General features: G+C 53.2%; 1 protein-coding gene across 1 annotated transcript in view; it reads right to left on the reverse strand.

The window, feature by feature from the left end:
* EHD3 (EH domain containing 3) overlaps nucleotides 1-16,054 on the reverse strand; it is a 31,397-nt gene extending 15,343 nt beyond the window's left edge. The window contains exons 1-3 of the mRNA XM_029231799.1: nucleotides 15,208-16,054; nucleotides 5,091-5,267; nucleotides 962-1,059 (exon numbers count right to left, since the gene is read on the reverse strand). Coding sequence (XP_029087632.1) covers nucleotides 962-1,059; nucleotides 5,091-5,267; nucleotides 15,208-15,434 — 502 coding nt within the window. The 5' untranslated portion in view covers nucleotides 15,435-16,054. The remainder of the gene's footprint in view (nucleotides 1-961; nucleotides 1,060-5,090; nucleotides 5,268-15,207) is intronic.
* Between the last annotated feature and the right edge of the window lie 1,527 nt (nucleotides 16,055-17,581).

Raw genomic sequence — 17,581 nt, forward strand, 5'->3', positions numbered from 1 at the left:
CTCCTGCCCAGCTCCCAGCTCCAGGACTGGGGTGGCTGTGGCTTCGTCAGCTTTTCTTCCCAGCGATACGGCATGTGGCACAGAAAGGGCTGGGGGCTACCTGGGGCACACAGCATGGTGTGGCAGGAGAGGCTGGGGGAGGGGAGCTGGGAGCTGTAGTTTCAAGAGTTCTACAGTATCCGTCTAGTATTTTAGAACTAGGAAAAAACCAGTAATGATGATGACGATGATGATCTACAGCACCTCATGTTTACTGGGGACTTGCTATGTGCCAGGTAGGAGGCTTTCTACCTGTATTATTTCTTTTAATCCTCAAACAACCCTAGAAGGTAGATAGAGTTATGTCCCCTATTCTACAGATGAGCCAGCTGAAGGAAAGAAACCCGCCAGGTCACCCTGCCAGGAGGTGTCAGAGGCAGGCTCAGGACGCTGGTGGTCTGGCTCCTGAGTTCCATCTCCCGACCCGCATGCCGGCAACCTCCCTCAGTGAACAATTCCCCACATCTGTCTGGAATGAGCAGTTTTCAAGGGCTTTCACATACCCAGCTCCCGACTCTCACGCCCCAGAGCACACTGTCATCCTCACGCTGTTGGCTGGAGTCCTCTACAGGCACTTGTCTCCCCTGCAGAGCTGCAAGCTCCTGGGGCAGGGACAGCAGGAACTTCAGAAGCAAGCCAGGGTCTGGCCCATGAAGAAACCCACTGAGGTGCATAATGCAGACACTGATGTCTCCACTTCACAGATGAGAAGACCGAGGCTAGCTGTCTCCTGAGCTGCAGTGGACCCAAACCCATCTGCTGACCCTTGCCTAGGATGACCCCACACAGCACACGAGGCAGCGGTGGCTCATCAAGAGACAGCAAGGCCCCGGGAGCCTCTCTCCTAGTATGGAAGCCAGAGAACGTACCAGAAAGGACACAGCACAGAGCCAGAGCCAACCCTACCAGCTGCCTCACTTACCTCGGCTGATCCTCTGCTTCTCCCCGGAGAGGATGCCCGGCGTGTCGATGACGCTGATGCTCTCCAGCACGGGGTTGGGCAGCTGAGCGCACACGAACCTGCAGGGGTGGGAGGAGAGCCGTGGTGAGCCGCCGTCCTGTCCTTGCCTCTCAGGCACCCTCGTTTCAGCCCCACGCCAACCTCTCCTGCCCTGGGCAGAGGTTCTGAAGCCCGGCTGCCTTCCAGTGCAGACTCCCAGTCCCAAGCTAGACTCAGCCCCAGTAGTGGGCCCAGGATGTGTACTTCGAGGAAGCTCCCAGGGTGGTCCTAAGGCAGCTGTGGGCCTACGTTTGTGAGCCCCTGCTGTCGGGGACACCGGGATGTGCAGCCCTCGATCCCTGCCCCCAGGAGCACAGTCTGGTGGAAGAGCAGAGGCATGCATAAGGACAACCACGATATGGGTGCGATGGCAGCAGCGCCCCCAAGGGAGATCAAGAGAAGGGCTCGGGAGATCCAAGGTGGAAGGAAGCCTTCCTGGAGGAGGCGGCACTGCAGCTGGCCTCGAAGAGTGGGGCACACCACCCAGGAACGTTTATCTGGGCTTCTAAAAGGCTGTGCAAATACCAAACATTGCTAGTACAATAACAGTCAAGGCTTATTCAAGGAAATATTCCCAGTATCACGTCCCAAGGTCTCCAAATACGAATTGGTAAACCTAAGCTAGATCCTTCTGACTTCAAGCCTTCTCTCTTAAATGCCATTTTTGGTGGAAGCCAGCAAGGTGTCTGACCATCACAGGTACAGTTCACGGTCCCATAGTCTCCAAGAACAGACAGGGAAGGGAGCCTCTGCTACCCAGTGAGGTGGCTGCAGAGATGCAGGTTAGTGGATGAGGCTAGGGATGCACGGGAAAGAGGGTCCGGGAAGCTTCTCAGAGGACGCAGAACCTGAACTGAGACTGCAAAAGATGGCCAGCATTTGCCAGGTGGACAGGGGTGTGGGCAGGAAGCCAGCGTACATGCGTGTGTGTGTGTAGCTATGTGAAGATACAGACATGCACAGAGGGGAGATTGGAATTACGCTGCCACAAGCAAAATGGCTGGAGTGACCGGAAGCTGGAGGAAGCACGGAAAGATCCTCCTCTACAGGCTTTGGAGGGAGCATGGCCCTGCCAACACCTTGATTTTGAACTTCTGGCATCCAAACTATGAGTCAGTAGTTTTGGGTTTTTTTTTTGCGGTACGCGGGCCTCTCACTGTTGTGGCCTCTCCCGTTGCGGAGCACAGGCTCCGGACGCGCAGGCTCAGCGGCCATGGCTCATGGGCCCAGCTGCTCCGCGGCACATGGGATCTTCCCGGACCGGGGCACGAACACGTGTCCCCTGCATCGGCAGGCGGACTCTCAACCATTGCGCCACCAGGGAAGCCCGAGTCAGTAGTTATTTTAAAGCCACTCAGTTCACAGTAATTTATTCTGGCAGCCCTAGGAAACTAATAGAAGCCCTAGGAAACTAGGTGTAAATGCAGCCCAGAAATGAGGGGCAGGGAGAGAAAAAGAGGGGGTGAGGGAGTGTGTGTGTGTGTGTTTGTGCGTGCAGGCACCATTCCAGGAGAGTGCTCATCACTGGGCTGGAGCCCCTAGAGATGTGGCCAAGACAGGGAGGCAGGGCCTGGATCACAAGGGCCTTGAAGGCCACATTAAGAGACGTGGACTTTATACTGAGGGCGGGAAAAATCCATTGGAACAGTTTAAGCACAAGAGTGACACAGTCTGATATGATGGTTGTCAGCATGTCCAGTTCAGTTCAACAAATATTTATGAAGCATGTGCTGTGTTTCTGGCACTGCGCTAGATAGCGGGGGCAGAAAAGTCCATGGCACAGCCCTTGCCCTACCAAAGCCCATGGTTTTCATTGTGCCTGGGGCCCAGCCACATTCTGGTCCTTAGGTTCTAAGGCACACCCCAGTATTCCTCAATACATTCCACGTTTTGCTGAAGCCACCTTGAGCGGGGCTGCTGTCACTTGGTGACCAGAAGGTCGTGTACATGGGGCTGGTGTTTGGGGCCAGGGCTGCGGTTGAGGTATCACCCAGGCTGGGTGCATGGAGTGAGAAGGGCAGGGGGCTGAGGGTGACACCAGGTCATAGGAGCCAGAGACCAAGGGGACCAAGGTCTGCTAGGGAGGCAGGAGGAGGGCCAAGGAGCTGAGAGGGGCTGGTGGTTGAGAGAAACCAATACCCAAGAGAGATGGGGTAAGGTGAGGACGGAAAGTGCTCACCGCTTGTCACTGAGAGGTCGCAGATGACCTTCACACGGGCAGCTGTGATGGGGTGAAGCCATGTTCCACAGGTTGGGGGACAGGAAGAAGTGAGGAGGTGAAGCCCTGAAACTTGGCTGCGATAGGAAAGCGAGGGGGTAAGGGCTAGTAGGGCCTGCTGCAGGGCTTGCAAGAGGAGATAGATAGTTCCAGGCGGAGAAGGAGCCATGGGAGGTGGGGAGCTGTCAGAAAGAGTAACTGACAGAGCCGTCCCTGGGCAGATGGCCGGATGCACGATTCGGGGGCGCAGGGGCGCAGACCTGAGGGGAAAAGAGAGGACTGGGCTCTCTGCAGGCTGCATGGACGGCAGGGGCGGGGTGGGCGGGATGGGACTGATGCAAACGAACTCCCTTTACGGACAGTTTAAAACAAACCAACTACAGGGAATCCATGGATACGGGCTTCCATCTTCTCTAGAATAGGAAGCAAGGTCATCTGCCGAGAGGGGGCCTGAGGTGTCTGGAGAAGGCTTGGAACACCCACAGAGAAGGGGAGGGGAGATGTCAGGGGAGGGGAGATGTCAAGGGCCGCGAAATGGGATCACGGGGCAGCAGGCGTCCGGGGTGTAGCCTCCCTGTGTGTGTGCAGTTGCAGTGAGGCTGGTGGCACATGGAGGGCCCTCTCCCACCCCACCCCCGCCCCAATCCTGTTATCCCTCCAATGAATGTGCCTGACAGATCCCCGGCCAACAGTTAATCTACACATCTGTCACCCAGCTGTGGCGCGCTCCTGTAGAGAAGCGCGAAACTTACGGTGCCATCTACATATGCAGTGCCCTCTATGTATGTCGTAGTGCTCTTGCATTAAGCCACATTCTTTCAGTCCACTGTGTGTATGTGTTTGTGTGTATATATATATTTTCAGTTTTCTCTGCCTGGAATGTCCTTTTTTTTTTTTTTTTTTAACCCTTTTAGTGTGATTTCACTCATGATTGAACATCTGGTTCAAATGCCAACTTTTCCGCAAAGTCCTCTTGCCTTGGAGGAGGACATTACTATTATCCTATTTTACAGATGAGAAAAGTGAGACACAGACCAGTCAGGTAACCTGTCTAAGATCGCGGTGCTATTTGGTAGGATTTGAACCCAAGTCGGTCTGAAGCCAAAGCCCATAGTCTTTACCTTTACTCTAAATGCCTTCAGTTAGAGAAAGTAGTTTAAAAATTTTTAAATGCGATACAGATGCAAAATTGTGGTGTGGATCTACATAACAAGCGTATCAGGGGATCAGCCTGCATTCTAGTTAAACAGAATAGTGGGAAGGCCTGGGTCAGCTTGCCAAGCAGTCTCTAGAGCTTCCTCCACTCAAATTGACCCAATGGCCCTGGTGTCTGCAGGCTGACTTGTCCCAGGGGAGGTGACTTGTCCAAGGTCACAGAGTGAGTTTAGTAGGAGGGTCAGTGCTCAAAGCCAGGGCTTCTACCTTACGTCCAGGGTTCCTGCCACCAAGTAAAAACAATATCTAGGAACAGAGAGGAACCTTCCTTTGCCTCCTGTCAGTTGGATGCAAAGCCCTTCCGTAGTTTAGGCAAAAGCTGGGAACTACACAGAGTAGCCCTCTCTGCTTTTACTGGAGGGAGGTACACATTAGAGAAATGTGATTTAACTAGTTGAACCCTTCCCCCAACTTGATCGGGAGAAATCAGCTCAGTGTCTGCAGCTCCTGAATCCCTAATCAATGGCGGTTTCATTCCCAGCAAGAAGGGGACAATCGAGAGAGATTCCAGGTCTGGAAAAGGTACAGAGCTTCCCAAGACCCTGCCCCGCCCTTTCCCCTCTCATATTCCAAGAAAAGAGAGCTCCCAAGGCCTGTGTGTGTTCCCTCTGCACTCACCTGTTCAAGAAGGCATTGCCAAAGGCGTTCAGTTTCCTGAAAGGTTTCTTAGGATCCACCACCAGGGCATTCCCGGGGATAATGCCCTCCAGCTCTCCCTGCATCACCGCAATGAAGGAGTCCGTGGTCGGCTCGGGCCCAATCCTCATGCCTGGGAAATCCTGTTCCAGCAGGTACCTGGCAGAAGGGAACGCAGTCATGATGCAGGGATTCTATTCACAGATCAACACCGCATGCCTACCACAAGGCAGACGGTGTGAGTCATGGCAGAGGGGCAGATCCAGAGCAAGGAGATTTCACAGCAGGGAGAGATTTTCACCGACGGGGAACCCAAAGACCTTTGGGAGGAGGTGGGATTTCAGTTGAACTTAAAATAACAAATCTGTCCTTCTCGGTCCTTATCTTTTTCCCTCCATGAAGCAGTGCCGGGGGTGTGGGGCAGGGGGCACGGGGAAGAGCAAGGTTTGGGCTCAGAAATAAAGCATGGCTGGCTTGAAACTGATTCCCACACAGAATATTGTAGACTTCACAGCTGTAGGGAGTCTGTCAAAGTCCCTGCACACAGGCTTGGTTAGAATTAGACCACCCATAGGCTCTTCTGGCCACCCATAGGCTCTTCTGGCCACCCATAGGCTCTGCTGGCCACCCATAGGCTCTGCTGGCCACCCATAGGCTCTGCTGGCCATCCATAGGCTCTGCTGGCCACCCATAGGCTCTGCTGGCCATCCACAGGCTCTGCTGGCCATCCATAGGTCCTTACCTATTTATCTGCTTAGTCAGTCATTTAATGTAGAAATAACTCGTACATAATACAAACTGTGTGATAGGAACACTATGACAAGTGCATGTCCATCCCACCCTAGACTTTTGGTCCCACCCTCTAGCACAGGTACCAGGCTGTGGCCCCAGGGGACAGGCGCCTCTCTTTGCTCCAGGCCTGGGCAGTGAGAGCCCAAGGCCACTGCCCTTCTCCACAGCTCCCTTTAGAACATATGGTGAGCCACAGAATGAAGAGAACAGGCTAGAAAGACAACCAGGCCCTTTGGAAGGAGCTCAGAACAGCTTTGAGCCCACACAGCTTAAGGCTGGACTGCGGGTGAAGGAGTCCAGAACTGCCCTGGGTTGGGACTGGCCAGAGAAGAGTCCCAGGGGCCATGATGGACAAGAGCTAAGGGGTATGTTGCCCAACAAACACAGACCCTTGGGTAAGCCCTCACCATGTGCCAAGACCCTCCCCCTAAACCTTGCGGGCCAATGTTCACGCTCAGAGGGAAAAGTCAAGGAGCCCTCAGGAGAAGAGATGGCAAGTCAGAGGCTGCTGGCTGGGGAGAGAGCCTGAGACCTCCAGGACCAGCGGTCCTCAGCTGGCTGCCCGTGGAGCAACTGTGGAGCTCCAGCTGCCGGTGCCGGGGCCCAGCCCAGAGGTTGTGACCCGCCGGCTCAGGGCAGGGTCCTGGCGACCGGCCCTTTGCAGGAACTCCCCAGTTGATTCTGATGTGCAGCTGGGGCTGACACCCTGCTCTAGGCCCTGTCATTATACTGATAACACCACTGACACTCAATTGCATGGCCATGCCATACATCGCACTCATCACTTTGAGAACGTATCTCTTTCTGGCTTCACCGCACCCCTATAGGTAGGTACAGTAGGGCTCTGCGTATCCGCGGGTTCCACATTTGAGGATACACCCAACCGCGGAGGACCCGTGGTTGAATCCAAGAATGTGGAACCCGTGGATCCGGAGGGCCGGCCGAACTGTGCCATTTTACATAGGGGCTTGAGCATCTGTGTGGGAGGTGGGGTCCTCGAACCAAGGTCCCGCGGAAACTACCAAGGGACGGCTGTACTGAGGAAACCCAGGCTTTGAAGGGTTCCCTCAGTACAGCCGTCCTATTTGCTCACTATTAACTCTTGAACGTGACGGAGCTGGAATCCAAACCCTTATCAATCTAACACCAAATCCTTTGCTCTTCAACTGTCTTCTACCCCGAGGAAATGCTCTCTGCCCACCCTGTGCCACCCCAAGGTGGGTCTGCTCTGCCCAGCGAGTGGCAGCCGGGGGCACTGGCTGGGGTTTCTTCTGGCTCATCGACATCCCTCTGTGTCCTGAGCTGTTAGTTTACTCTGTGCTTCCAGGGCAGTTCAAGTCGGGTTGCCACGGGCTCCCTCCCCGAGGAGCTGGCAAGGGAGCTGCTGCAGACGGGCCGCTGCCCAGGGCCACCCCGCCTGCACCGGGGGGTTTAGGTTGCCTTGGGAAGCCCCCCATCTCCCTCCAGGATCCCAGCCCCACATTCTGGGTGTGAAGACAGGATTTCCTCCCATCAGAGGACCATTCTGAAAGCTGGATTGGGATGAGGATAAATCACCACAGCTGCACTTGGACGACGCTTCATGCTTTCTCAGACGCTCCTTCTTCAGGGTTTCGGGCGAGAGACAGGGAACCTCAGGGCCTGGGGCCAGCCGACCTGGTTTCTCTAACCTTCAGAAGGTTCTTGACCTCTGCAAACCTCAGCACTTTCCTCTGTAACATGGGAGACCATTGCTGTGATTTATTAAGCACCCGTGATGTGCCAGGTACTGTTCTAGACTTTCCATGAATTGTCTCGTTTCATGTCACGTTTCTGCTGATGTCAGCACTGTGACCCTTATGGTCAAATGGGCCTCATGGGTAAACCCACCTCATCGGGTGTTCTGAGGGTTAAATAAGTTACAGACCTTAAGCACAGAAACCAGTACCTAGAACCTAGATCATCATCCCATTTTACAGAAGAGAAGATAAAGGTTAAACTATTTGCTGCAGGTTATGCAGTCAGGAAACAGCAGAGCTGGGATTTCAGTCTAACACTCACGCTCCTAACCACTACACTCGCTGTCTCCCTTCCTGCCTGAGGTATCTCCTTGACCAGGAAATGCAAATGGGCTGAGCACCCCCTTGGGACTAGAAGGAGGAGTGGGACAAGAAGGCCACAGAAGAATCTGGTTTGGCAGGAGGCCGGCCGGGGCCAGGCCTTGCGGGAAAGGTTAGGCTTCGGGGCCCACAAACCCAGGAACTACTCATCTCCGTAAACGTCTGCCCTTGGGGTTCACACTTCGGCCTCAGCGGGTGGGACGTGGCAGCAAAGCTGTTGCTATCAGGTGACCCAAGCAGGCGCCAGGCCCACTGGATCTAAAAGGATATTCTTGGGACTTGAAGCAGTTTCATGAGAATCAACACCGTGATCTGGAAACCCCATCCACGCTTGCCCATGTGCAGGGAGCACCTGTCCCAGTGGGCGCTTGGGTGAGAAGCCCCAAGTAGGGGGTGTGGCATGGGCGAATTCTGAGGCAGAAGGAGGGTGGTGGATATCATCAAAGGCTTCAGGGACAGCTGAAATAGACAGGGGTGGAAGCAAACAGTCTGAGGCACCCTTGAAAATGCCCAGCCTGAACAGGGCCAAGCAGCAGTGGGGAAGTACCTTCCTGACCCAGGCGTCTCAGATTTCATCCCTGAGATGCACTGTGCTGGCAGGCAAAGGGTGATGTGCCCCAGCATAGTGGGGGCCACTTCCTGGGATGTTCTGCAGCTGCAGCCTCAGGCGGCCCAGCCAGGGCCTGGTGGCTGGAACTGCTGTCCTGCCTCCTCGGCTAAACCCACATGACCCCAGGTTTGCCGACCACACATGAGTCTGGAGAAATACAGAGTTCAGTGAAGCCAAGTGCAAGTCCAGGGATGCAGTCTGGCCAAGCAGAGAACCCAGGGCTGGGTAAATTCTCAGGGACATTTGGGTATGGCCTGCAGCCCCAAGTGCCCCCTTAACAAAGCCACCACTGTGTCCAGAAAGGAAAACCTATTGAGGAATATCATGGCTGCTTCTCTATGGGGAGTGATACAGATGGCCTCTGTTGCCAGGCAAAAACATTCCCAAGGCAGTGTAAAAAAAGAAAAGTTAATTCAAGCCTGGGTGAGAGCAGCTGAGATGGGGAAGCAAGAGAATAAGGAGGGGCTGATAGACTGAGCACCTGCTGTAAGGCAGGTGCTGTTCTGCGACCTTTCCCTGAATTGTTCCACTTAATCGGTCCTTGAAGCACTGTGGGATGGCTGAATTATTTCAGTTTTGCAGGTGAGCAAGTTGAGTTGGAGGCTGCCCGAGTTCAGGGCCAAATGCAAATATTTAGAGGCCCAAAGAGCTGAAAAGTTTTGGTTCCCCTTCCTTGCTATCCAATGCAAAATAAATACGAAACCATAAAATGGGTATAGGGAAGTCCTACACAATTCAGATTTTACCCATGAGGCCTACTTTTGTTTGTATTTTTCTTAAGCAAACTCTTTCCTAACATTTCCGTCATCTTTTGGTGTCCTGCTTGGCTGGCAATCTAAGCATGTGGCTTGCATTACTGGTGACCTAAGTACCCAGGGTAAGGCATGGCGCCAAGAATCTTAACCCAGTCTGCAGGGTACCCATCTCTGCAATAGCGGGACCAAACCTCCCCTCTGCTGGGGCAGCATCCAGGGCGAGGAACAGAGGGCCTGGGGCCACAGGAAGTGCCACCAGAGGCCTTGGGCTGGCTGGACCCTCTGCCTTGGCTCAGTTAGGGAATGCGCCTTGGTGGGCGTCTGCTTCATCACAGATATGACCTTGGACAAGTCCCTCAAGAGCCCACTGCCTCAGTTTCCCGAGTTTATAGAGCGGGGCTAATCCTGGGTTTCTAACTAGCTCAGAGGGTTAGAGTGAAGGTTTTGAGATGACATACATGAGTTTGGGAAAAGCAAAGGCTACACCAGACATGCGCCCACATTGGCAGAGACAATAGTTAGAGAAAACAAACGTCTCATCACTGCCTGTAAGAACTCAGCGCATTTCTACCTGGACTCCAAATCCAGGGCCCTCGCCGCCTCTGTGAAAATCCACGTAGCTCTTAATTTGCATATCTTCAGGTAGACGCAGAAGGCATGTGTCACTTTCTGCCTGTGTTACAGGTACTCGTGTTATATATCTGTATCTTGGTTTGTTTTGTTTCTGTTTTTGTTTTTGGCCGCACCATGTGGCGTGTGGGATCTTAGTTCCCTGATCAGCGATCGAACCCATGCCCACTGCAGTGGAAGCGAGGAGTCCTAACCGCTGGACCACCAGGGAATTCCCATATATATCTGTATCTTTGATCTCTCTAAGCCTTGTGTACTTCAGCTTTAAAATGGGGTCAAGACAATAATGCTTGTCCTGTCAGCCTCTCGGGGTTCTGGGGATACCGTAAGTCACTCCACAGACACAAAGTGAGGTAGGAGATGGGGGACTCAATGGCTGAGTTGAGGTCTGAGTCAGCTCTGTGCTCCACGGAGCAGTCACCACTGCCCCTGGGGCACAGCAGCCTCCACCAGGGATCAGAGTGACCCCAGCACAAAGGAGACCAGTGGCGAGACTGTCAAGCCTCCCACTAGCCTTGCCTTGTCTGCCCACCCCTGCGACAGGCTGGCCTGAGTGACCCTATGAGTTGTCACTATTCGCATGTTAGAGACAAGGACACTGAGGTTCAGAAAGGTTAGACCTTCCAAACATGGTCTCTTGGCTGGGAACTGGTGGAGCCTGGGTTCTGCCGAGCCACCCGTGTTCTTTCCGTGGCTGCGTTCTGCTGTCAGTGGGAGTGGGATGGAGCCCTTCCCCAGAGGTCCTTCTCCCAATGGCCTCCACACCTGGCTCTCAAGGCAGATCTTAAGCCGGACCTCAGGCAGGTGGACCCAGTGCCTCTGCCCTAGGCCCTCTGCTCCCTTGAGTAACACTCAAGCCTTGTAAGAGGCAGGTGGATTTCCAGCTAGTCCCACTCAAGGACCAGCAGATCAGAGCCCTGGCAGGAAAAGGACATCCATGGACCTCGGAGTGGGGACAGGAGTGAGGACTTGCAGGGGTGTGGCTGGCAGGATGGGCCGGGCAGAGGTCAGTGGGCCTACCTGGAATGGAAGGATGGCCCCTTCTCTAGCCCTTCAGCTTTCCAGAGAATCATCTTTCCTGGGTGGTGATGCTGCCATGAGGCCTGGGCATTAGAGATGCCAGGGAGATGATGGGAGAGGGTACAACCACAGGCAAATGCTGCGTCACCTTGGGGGGAGGATGCAGAGAGCCCCCTGAAAAAGTGGGGGAGGTCGAAAGGGCTGGCTGAGCAGCCCCCCCGACTGGCCCACCCCACCATGTGCTCATTCATAGTTTAGAGTCCGGGTCACGCTATAGAAGAGCCACAGGTGATCCTTAAGATCAGCTCAGATCTCCCTGTGGACAGTCAGGCAGCTTAGCTCCAGCAGCCCCGGGCCCCATACCCAGTGCCCCCGGCCCTCTACCCCAGTGCCGCCGCAGCCCAGCGAGGCCTCCCTGCAGCCCCTGAGACGCTGGGGACACTGGGCCTTCCAGTCCCTGGGGCAGCCAGTTATTCACCTCCATGACCAGGGGGCCAAACAGTGAGAGAGAGGAGGGACTTGAGGCTTCAGGCCAGAAGGAGGAAGAGTGAAGGGAGAAAAACAGCAGAGGAGGGAGGGAAGGCTGTCAGGCCAGAAGGACACAGAGCTACTGTACTTGGAAGAGGCAGCCTGTGTTGAAGGAAACATCCACCAGGCCAATTTATTGTTTATTACCCTGGGTTGCCGGGCCTTAGGCCAGGGAAGCTATTTCAGGCAGAGGTCATAGCACATTAATTAGTTGTTAGAAGAATGTCCTTTTCTGTATGTTCTTCCTGAGACAAGAAGTAGACCCTGAGGCAAGTACATATAACTGAAAGTGGATGGACACTCAGAGCCGGGGAGTGAAGAGGCAAGTCTGCTTCCGAGGGGAAGGTCCCTCACAGGTTCAGGCCGGAACACAGACCTGAATCACTGTGTTCAAGGCAAGAAGCAGGGATGGGAGAGGGCGTAGCTGCGAAGGCAGGCTGTAGTCTGCACCCAGGCACACTTAGCTACCCCAAGGGGAACTTTCTTTGCTTTGGGGGAGGGGTGTTGTACCAGCCTACCCTCTTGGGAAGCAACTCAAAAATATGACTCTTAATACCAAGATTAAAACGTAAGAAAATGTTAAAACAAAACAAAACAAAAAAACAACCCCAGAACTCTGTACAACCTTTGGCCTAGTGATTTCACTTCTGGGAATCTCTGAGAAAACAGTCTAATATGTGGAAAAATATTATGCACAGAGATATTCAGAGTGATTCTACAAGAGCAAAAAATAAAATTAGAAACAACTTCAAACATTCAAAAGAAGTAGATTGGTTAAATGAATAACTGCATATACATGCAGTGAAATATCATGTGGCTCTTAAAAATAATGCTTACAAAGATTTTTTAAATTTACCCGGGAAATGCTCATGCTATGAGTGAAATAAATCCACATACAAAATTACATTATGGCATGATCTCAACTGTGTTATAAAATAGCTAAAAATACTGGTGGAAAGATATATATATATATTTTTGCGGTACGCGGGCCTCTCACTGTTGCGGCCTCTCCCGTTGCGGACCACAGGCTCCGGACGCGCAGGCTCAGCGGCCATGGCTCACGGGCCCAGCGGCTCCGCGGCACGTGGAATCTTCCCGGACCGGGGCACGAACCCGCATCCCCTGCATCGGCAGGCGGACTCTCAACCACTGCGCCACCAGGGAAGCCCTATATATATAAAATTTAAAATGGTTTCCCGAGTCGTGGGATGATGGGGCATTTTTTTCTTCTTCCTCAAATTTATTCTTGTCTGCATTTTCCAATTTAAAAAAATAGCTGTTCAGTGGATTTAATGAGAAGAAAGGAAAATATGTAATTTGCTTTTGGAGGGCTTCCCTGTGCTGCAGCCCCTCCTCCCCTGCTGGTAGTCTCTCCCTCAAAGGGAGACAGCCTTTGATGCACGAGCTAAATTCAGTTACTGACATGAGTGGGGAGGGAGAACTCTTGTACTCGGAGGATAAGAGAGAGGAGGGATCTGCCTCTCCTGGCCTTCCTGTCCCCCTCAGATAAGGAGTAATCTATGGCAAGTTGGCTCTGCCACTTTCTTAGACCCAGTTAACAGCAAGCATGACTCAGGCAAAGCCAGGACAGTGTCTCAGACAAGAGGCATGTCTGCTGCTCCAGGATCCTGCCCTCAGGGACGCTAGCTTCTCCCCATCTCCCCTCCCATTCTGCAAACCTCTACTGGGAGCTCCTGTAGCTGAGACCCCAGGCAAGGCCCCAGGGAGCTAAGGCACAGTAGTAAGTGCTGGGCTACAGGAAGGAGAAGCTCTAAATAACGTACTAAGAATTATAACCAAGGTGTGTCCAGAGGGCTACAGGAGGCTGTGCAAGGGCAGGAGTGACCTGTAAAAGGCCTGTGCTTCCCGTGGGGCATAAACCAGACCAGGTGGAGGATGCGTGGTACAAAGGAAACCATGAACAGAACCCAGGTAGCTCTGAAGTGCCTTTGGCAGCAATGGGTGTTTAACAAAATAAGGGAGATGGATTAGATCAGGGGTTCTTGCCCTAAGGGCCAAGGCAGCCCTTGAACCCCCCAAATTATATGTAAATTTGGGATGTATGTGCATTTTTCTAAAGATGGGTCCCCATATTTCATCAGATTTTCAAAGGAGGTATTGACCTTTTGAAAAGTTAAGAAGCAAAGAATTAGATTCATCGTTAAGGGCCCTTGTAGTTCTAACAATATAAGATATCCAAAAGCCAACATTCCCCCTGGGTACCCAACTTCAGAAATCACTCAGCCTCTCAAAGCTGCGGAGTCCAAGGCTGTCCACCCCACAAGAAAAAACTCATCTGGTGTTCCATTCATACATGACATGTTAGTATGCTACATGCCCTGCTTCCAAAAGGCTTGTGTTAAAAGCTTTGAGCTGGAGCAAATTTGAATCTAGAAAATCAGGAACCAGACTGTGAACTTTTCTGCTTTCCTCACCAAACAAAGCACAGTGTTTTGCATGTTGCAAGTGCTTTGGTCAATGAATGGAAACAAGAGCACCCCTGCTTTGACACCTTCCACAGGAGATGAGCACCATTGACTCTGGGGGCGGTGGACACAGAACACATCACCACTGTGTACGAGCCTGACTCTCAACACGGGGGGGCCATGAGCACCCTCAACAGCTTGCAGGGCTGTGAATGAGGCCAAGGAAGATGGCCTGGCCTTGAAGGCTGTGTGGACTGGAGAGAAGCCTGTCTTCTAAAGATAGGAAAGGTCCTATCACTCTGGTGGACAATATATGGACCTCTCTGAACGCAGGGTGGACAAGCTGACTTCCTGAGGATCCCTCCAGCCCAGGGATTCTGTAATTCAAGGGGATGGATGACTCACCCTCAGAGTTACAGGCATTTAGCCAACCATCTCCTCCCATGCATCCAGGACCTGCATCCCAGGTCAGCCTCCCACCCTGTTATATGGCTTTGAACAATGTATTTAACTTCTCTATGCTTCAGTTACCTCACCTGCCAAGTCAAGGGGCTGGATGAGACCATGGCCAATATCCCTTCCACCTCCAAAAGACTTTAATATGATTACTGAGCCATTAAGATCAACGGAAAAGAAAAAAGCATCCTGCTTCTGGACACTGTTTGTCGCCAGTCTCCAAGAGATATCTGTAGGAGCTCTGCTCAGTGAAGGAAACGGATAAAAGAAGGACAAGTGGAACTACCAGACAGAGGGCCACAGGCTCCCAAGCCCACCTCCTCAGCTGCAACTGTAAAGACCTCATATGAGTGGCTGAAGCCTTTAGAAGGCAAGGGAAGTCGTCCTGCCCATCAAGGGTATGTCCCTACAAGGAGAGGGGGTAAGACAACCCCACCAGCCTAAGGTACTCTTGCGACCAGGGGCTTTCTCACTTGGGCTTCCTGGGTTTCAGTTTTACCGTCCATAAAATGGGAAGAATAGGGATGGCTCTGAATTTTAACACTTCAAACTGACCACCAAAGCCAAGGGCTAAGTGCAATGGAGAGGCACTAGGTAGGATAGAGCAGGGGACCATCCAATGCAATTGTGGGGTAAGCTTTGGATACCCGCACATAAGGATTTTTTCAGAGCCTTCTAATGAAGACTTCCCACTTGTCTCCACGCAGGAGGGGACATCGGGAGTGAGCGCAGGGCCTAAGCGCTGGGCGGCTGGGTGGGCTGCGGGGGCCCTGGCCGGCTCACCTGATGAAGGTGGTCTTCCCGGTGGAGTACTGGCCCACCAGCAGGACCATGGGCTTGTTGTCGAAATCAGCATCCTCCAGGGCAGGGGAGTGAAACTCGTGGAAGCGGTAGTGCTCTTCCAGGGGCAGCAGTTTGGTCCTGTAGAGTTTCTTGAGACCCTCGCTCACCGTCTGGAAGACCTCGGGGTCCTTCCTGCGGCGGTCATCGGAACGCAGCCAGCTGAACATCGCGGCCACCGCTCGCCCTCTCGGGCCCGGTGCGCAGTCCCAGCAGGAGGGCGCGGAGTCCGGCGACCCCCGTTCCTTGGGGAAGGCGTCCTGCAGGGCGGGTCCGCCGGGCTCCCAGCTGCGCCGCCGCCTCACCGGAGCGCGGGGCTCAGCCACACCATGGCCGGGGCGCAGGGCTCGGGGCTCCCTGGGAAGCACTCGCGCTTTTCCCCTGCTCCTGGGACCAAGCCCAGGCCCAGCTTCATCCAGCAACCAAGGCCGGAGGGAGAGAAAATATCTGGGCTGGGCGGGAGGGCTGCGATCTTGGGAAAAAAGTCAAACCTGCTATTAAAATGTCAGATGCCGGGGTCCCCGGTCTCCCCCAGCTCTCTCCCGCTTTGGCTCGGGTGCAGTTTAGGGATGCTTTGGCTCTTCTCCCGCCCGCCTGCGAGGCTCAGGGGAGGAGGGGCGCTGCCCAGCCAGCGGACAGCTCAGCATCTGCAGCCGCAGCCCGCAGCCCCAGGCGCCTGTTTTAATGCCAGCCGTGCAGGAAGCCGGCTCGCGGAGGAAGTCCCCGAGTACTGGCAAGGCTGGCGTGGCCCTGCGGCCCCGGCGGGGAGAAGCTGAGCAGGGCGCCGCCATGTTTATGGGCAGTCGCCCCACTAGGGACCCGCGACCGCTTGCTGCCTGGAAAGGGAGGGATGCTGAGCCCGGTGGGAACGGTCTGGTATTTCATTCCCGGCCACTGGAGGTTTGATTTGGGAACAGCGCCCTCTCAGGGACAGCTGCGAAGACAGAGTTGACCTGCTTCACGCTCTCCCTTCTCTTAGATATAGTCTTTCCTTTAGTTGCTGAGTTCAGTTCCTTAGGATGACAGGTTCTCTATTACTTGGGAATATTTTTCTTGGGGCATGGAAAGAAGAGCCCAATATCAGCTTGCCCCAAATGACCAAAACTGTCACTACCCAAACTTTCTGCTAGGTCTAGGAAGAATTCAAAACCATTTTCATTCATTCATTCATTTGTTCATTCTGGCCAGTAAAACCAAACAAAACAAGCAGAACCTCCACAAGTATTGAACCGGTATTATGGCACAATTTTGGTGACTGTGGTTACAAACTTGATCACCAAGATGAGCACATACAGTCTCTCCCTTCCAGGAGCTCCAGCCCAGGCCGGCCTTAAAGAGGAGATAGGAGCAGAGGGCCCTGGGTGCACAGCGGGAGGAGGCATCCTTTTTGCCTGGATACTATGAGGAAGATGTCACAGAAAGAAGACTGTGAGCTGGATCTTCAATGACGAATCTACAGAGAAGAAGGAGGACATTCCAAGCTGAGTAAAGGGCACTTGCAAACGCTGGGGAACATGGAAAAACTTGGTGTGGTGAAGGCAGAGAAAACAGTTTGCTACCTAGAGTACCGGGTTCAGGAGGGTGGAAGGGAGTGACTGAGGCCAGGCACAGAAGGCTTTGCAGAAACAGGAATCATGGAGGAGAAAAGGAGCCAATAATAATGTTACTGCAGATAACTGTTAACATTGACTGAGCACTCACCATGGGCAGGGGCCTGGGCTACGTTCCCAGCGAGTATTGTTTCATTTAACCTTCGCAGCAGCTCTATGAGGCAGATCATGTCTCCAGTGTCATGCCAAGGAGAAGGGGATGACAGCTGGCCAGGTGTAGGCAAAAAGGGGTGTATTTGTCTACAGGGAATTTAAACACAACAATAAAACCAACTCAAAGTCAATCTGCTTTATATTCTCACCATTCTCATCAGCATCAGTGACAAAATATTCTCTCCTGCCAAGGCAGATGGCTCCCATATACTCCCCTCCACAGACGAGGAAGCAGAGTAGGCTAGTGGGCCAGGTGGGACTGCTAATGCTGGTAGCCGTGCAGGGGAGGGGCTGGAGAAGCAAAAGAGGCTGGAGGCCAAGAGACTGATTAGGAAACTTCAAAAATGTAGGAGTTGGGGTAATCTGGCCTGGAAAAAGTCATATTCAAGAGATTTTTTTCTTTTTTAATGACATAGAATTGACAGATCTTGGTAAGCAATAATAAGGGTAAGATGGAGTCTAGGATAATTCTGAATTTTCTACTGTAGGGGACAAGATGGTTGGAGCCACTGTTCCACCAATTAGGGGAGTCGGGAAGAGAGCAGACTTAGCAT

The sequence above is a fragment of the Monodon monoceros genome, unplaced genomic scaffold, assembly GCF_005190385.1.
Source record: "Monodon monoceros isolate NGI ecotype Baffin Bay Population unplaced genomic scaffold, NGI_Narwhal_1 Super_Scaffold_19, whole genome shotgun sequence".
Lineage (NCBI taxonomy): Eukaryota > Metazoa > Chordata > Mammalia > Artiodactyla > Monodontidae > Monodon > Monodon monoceros.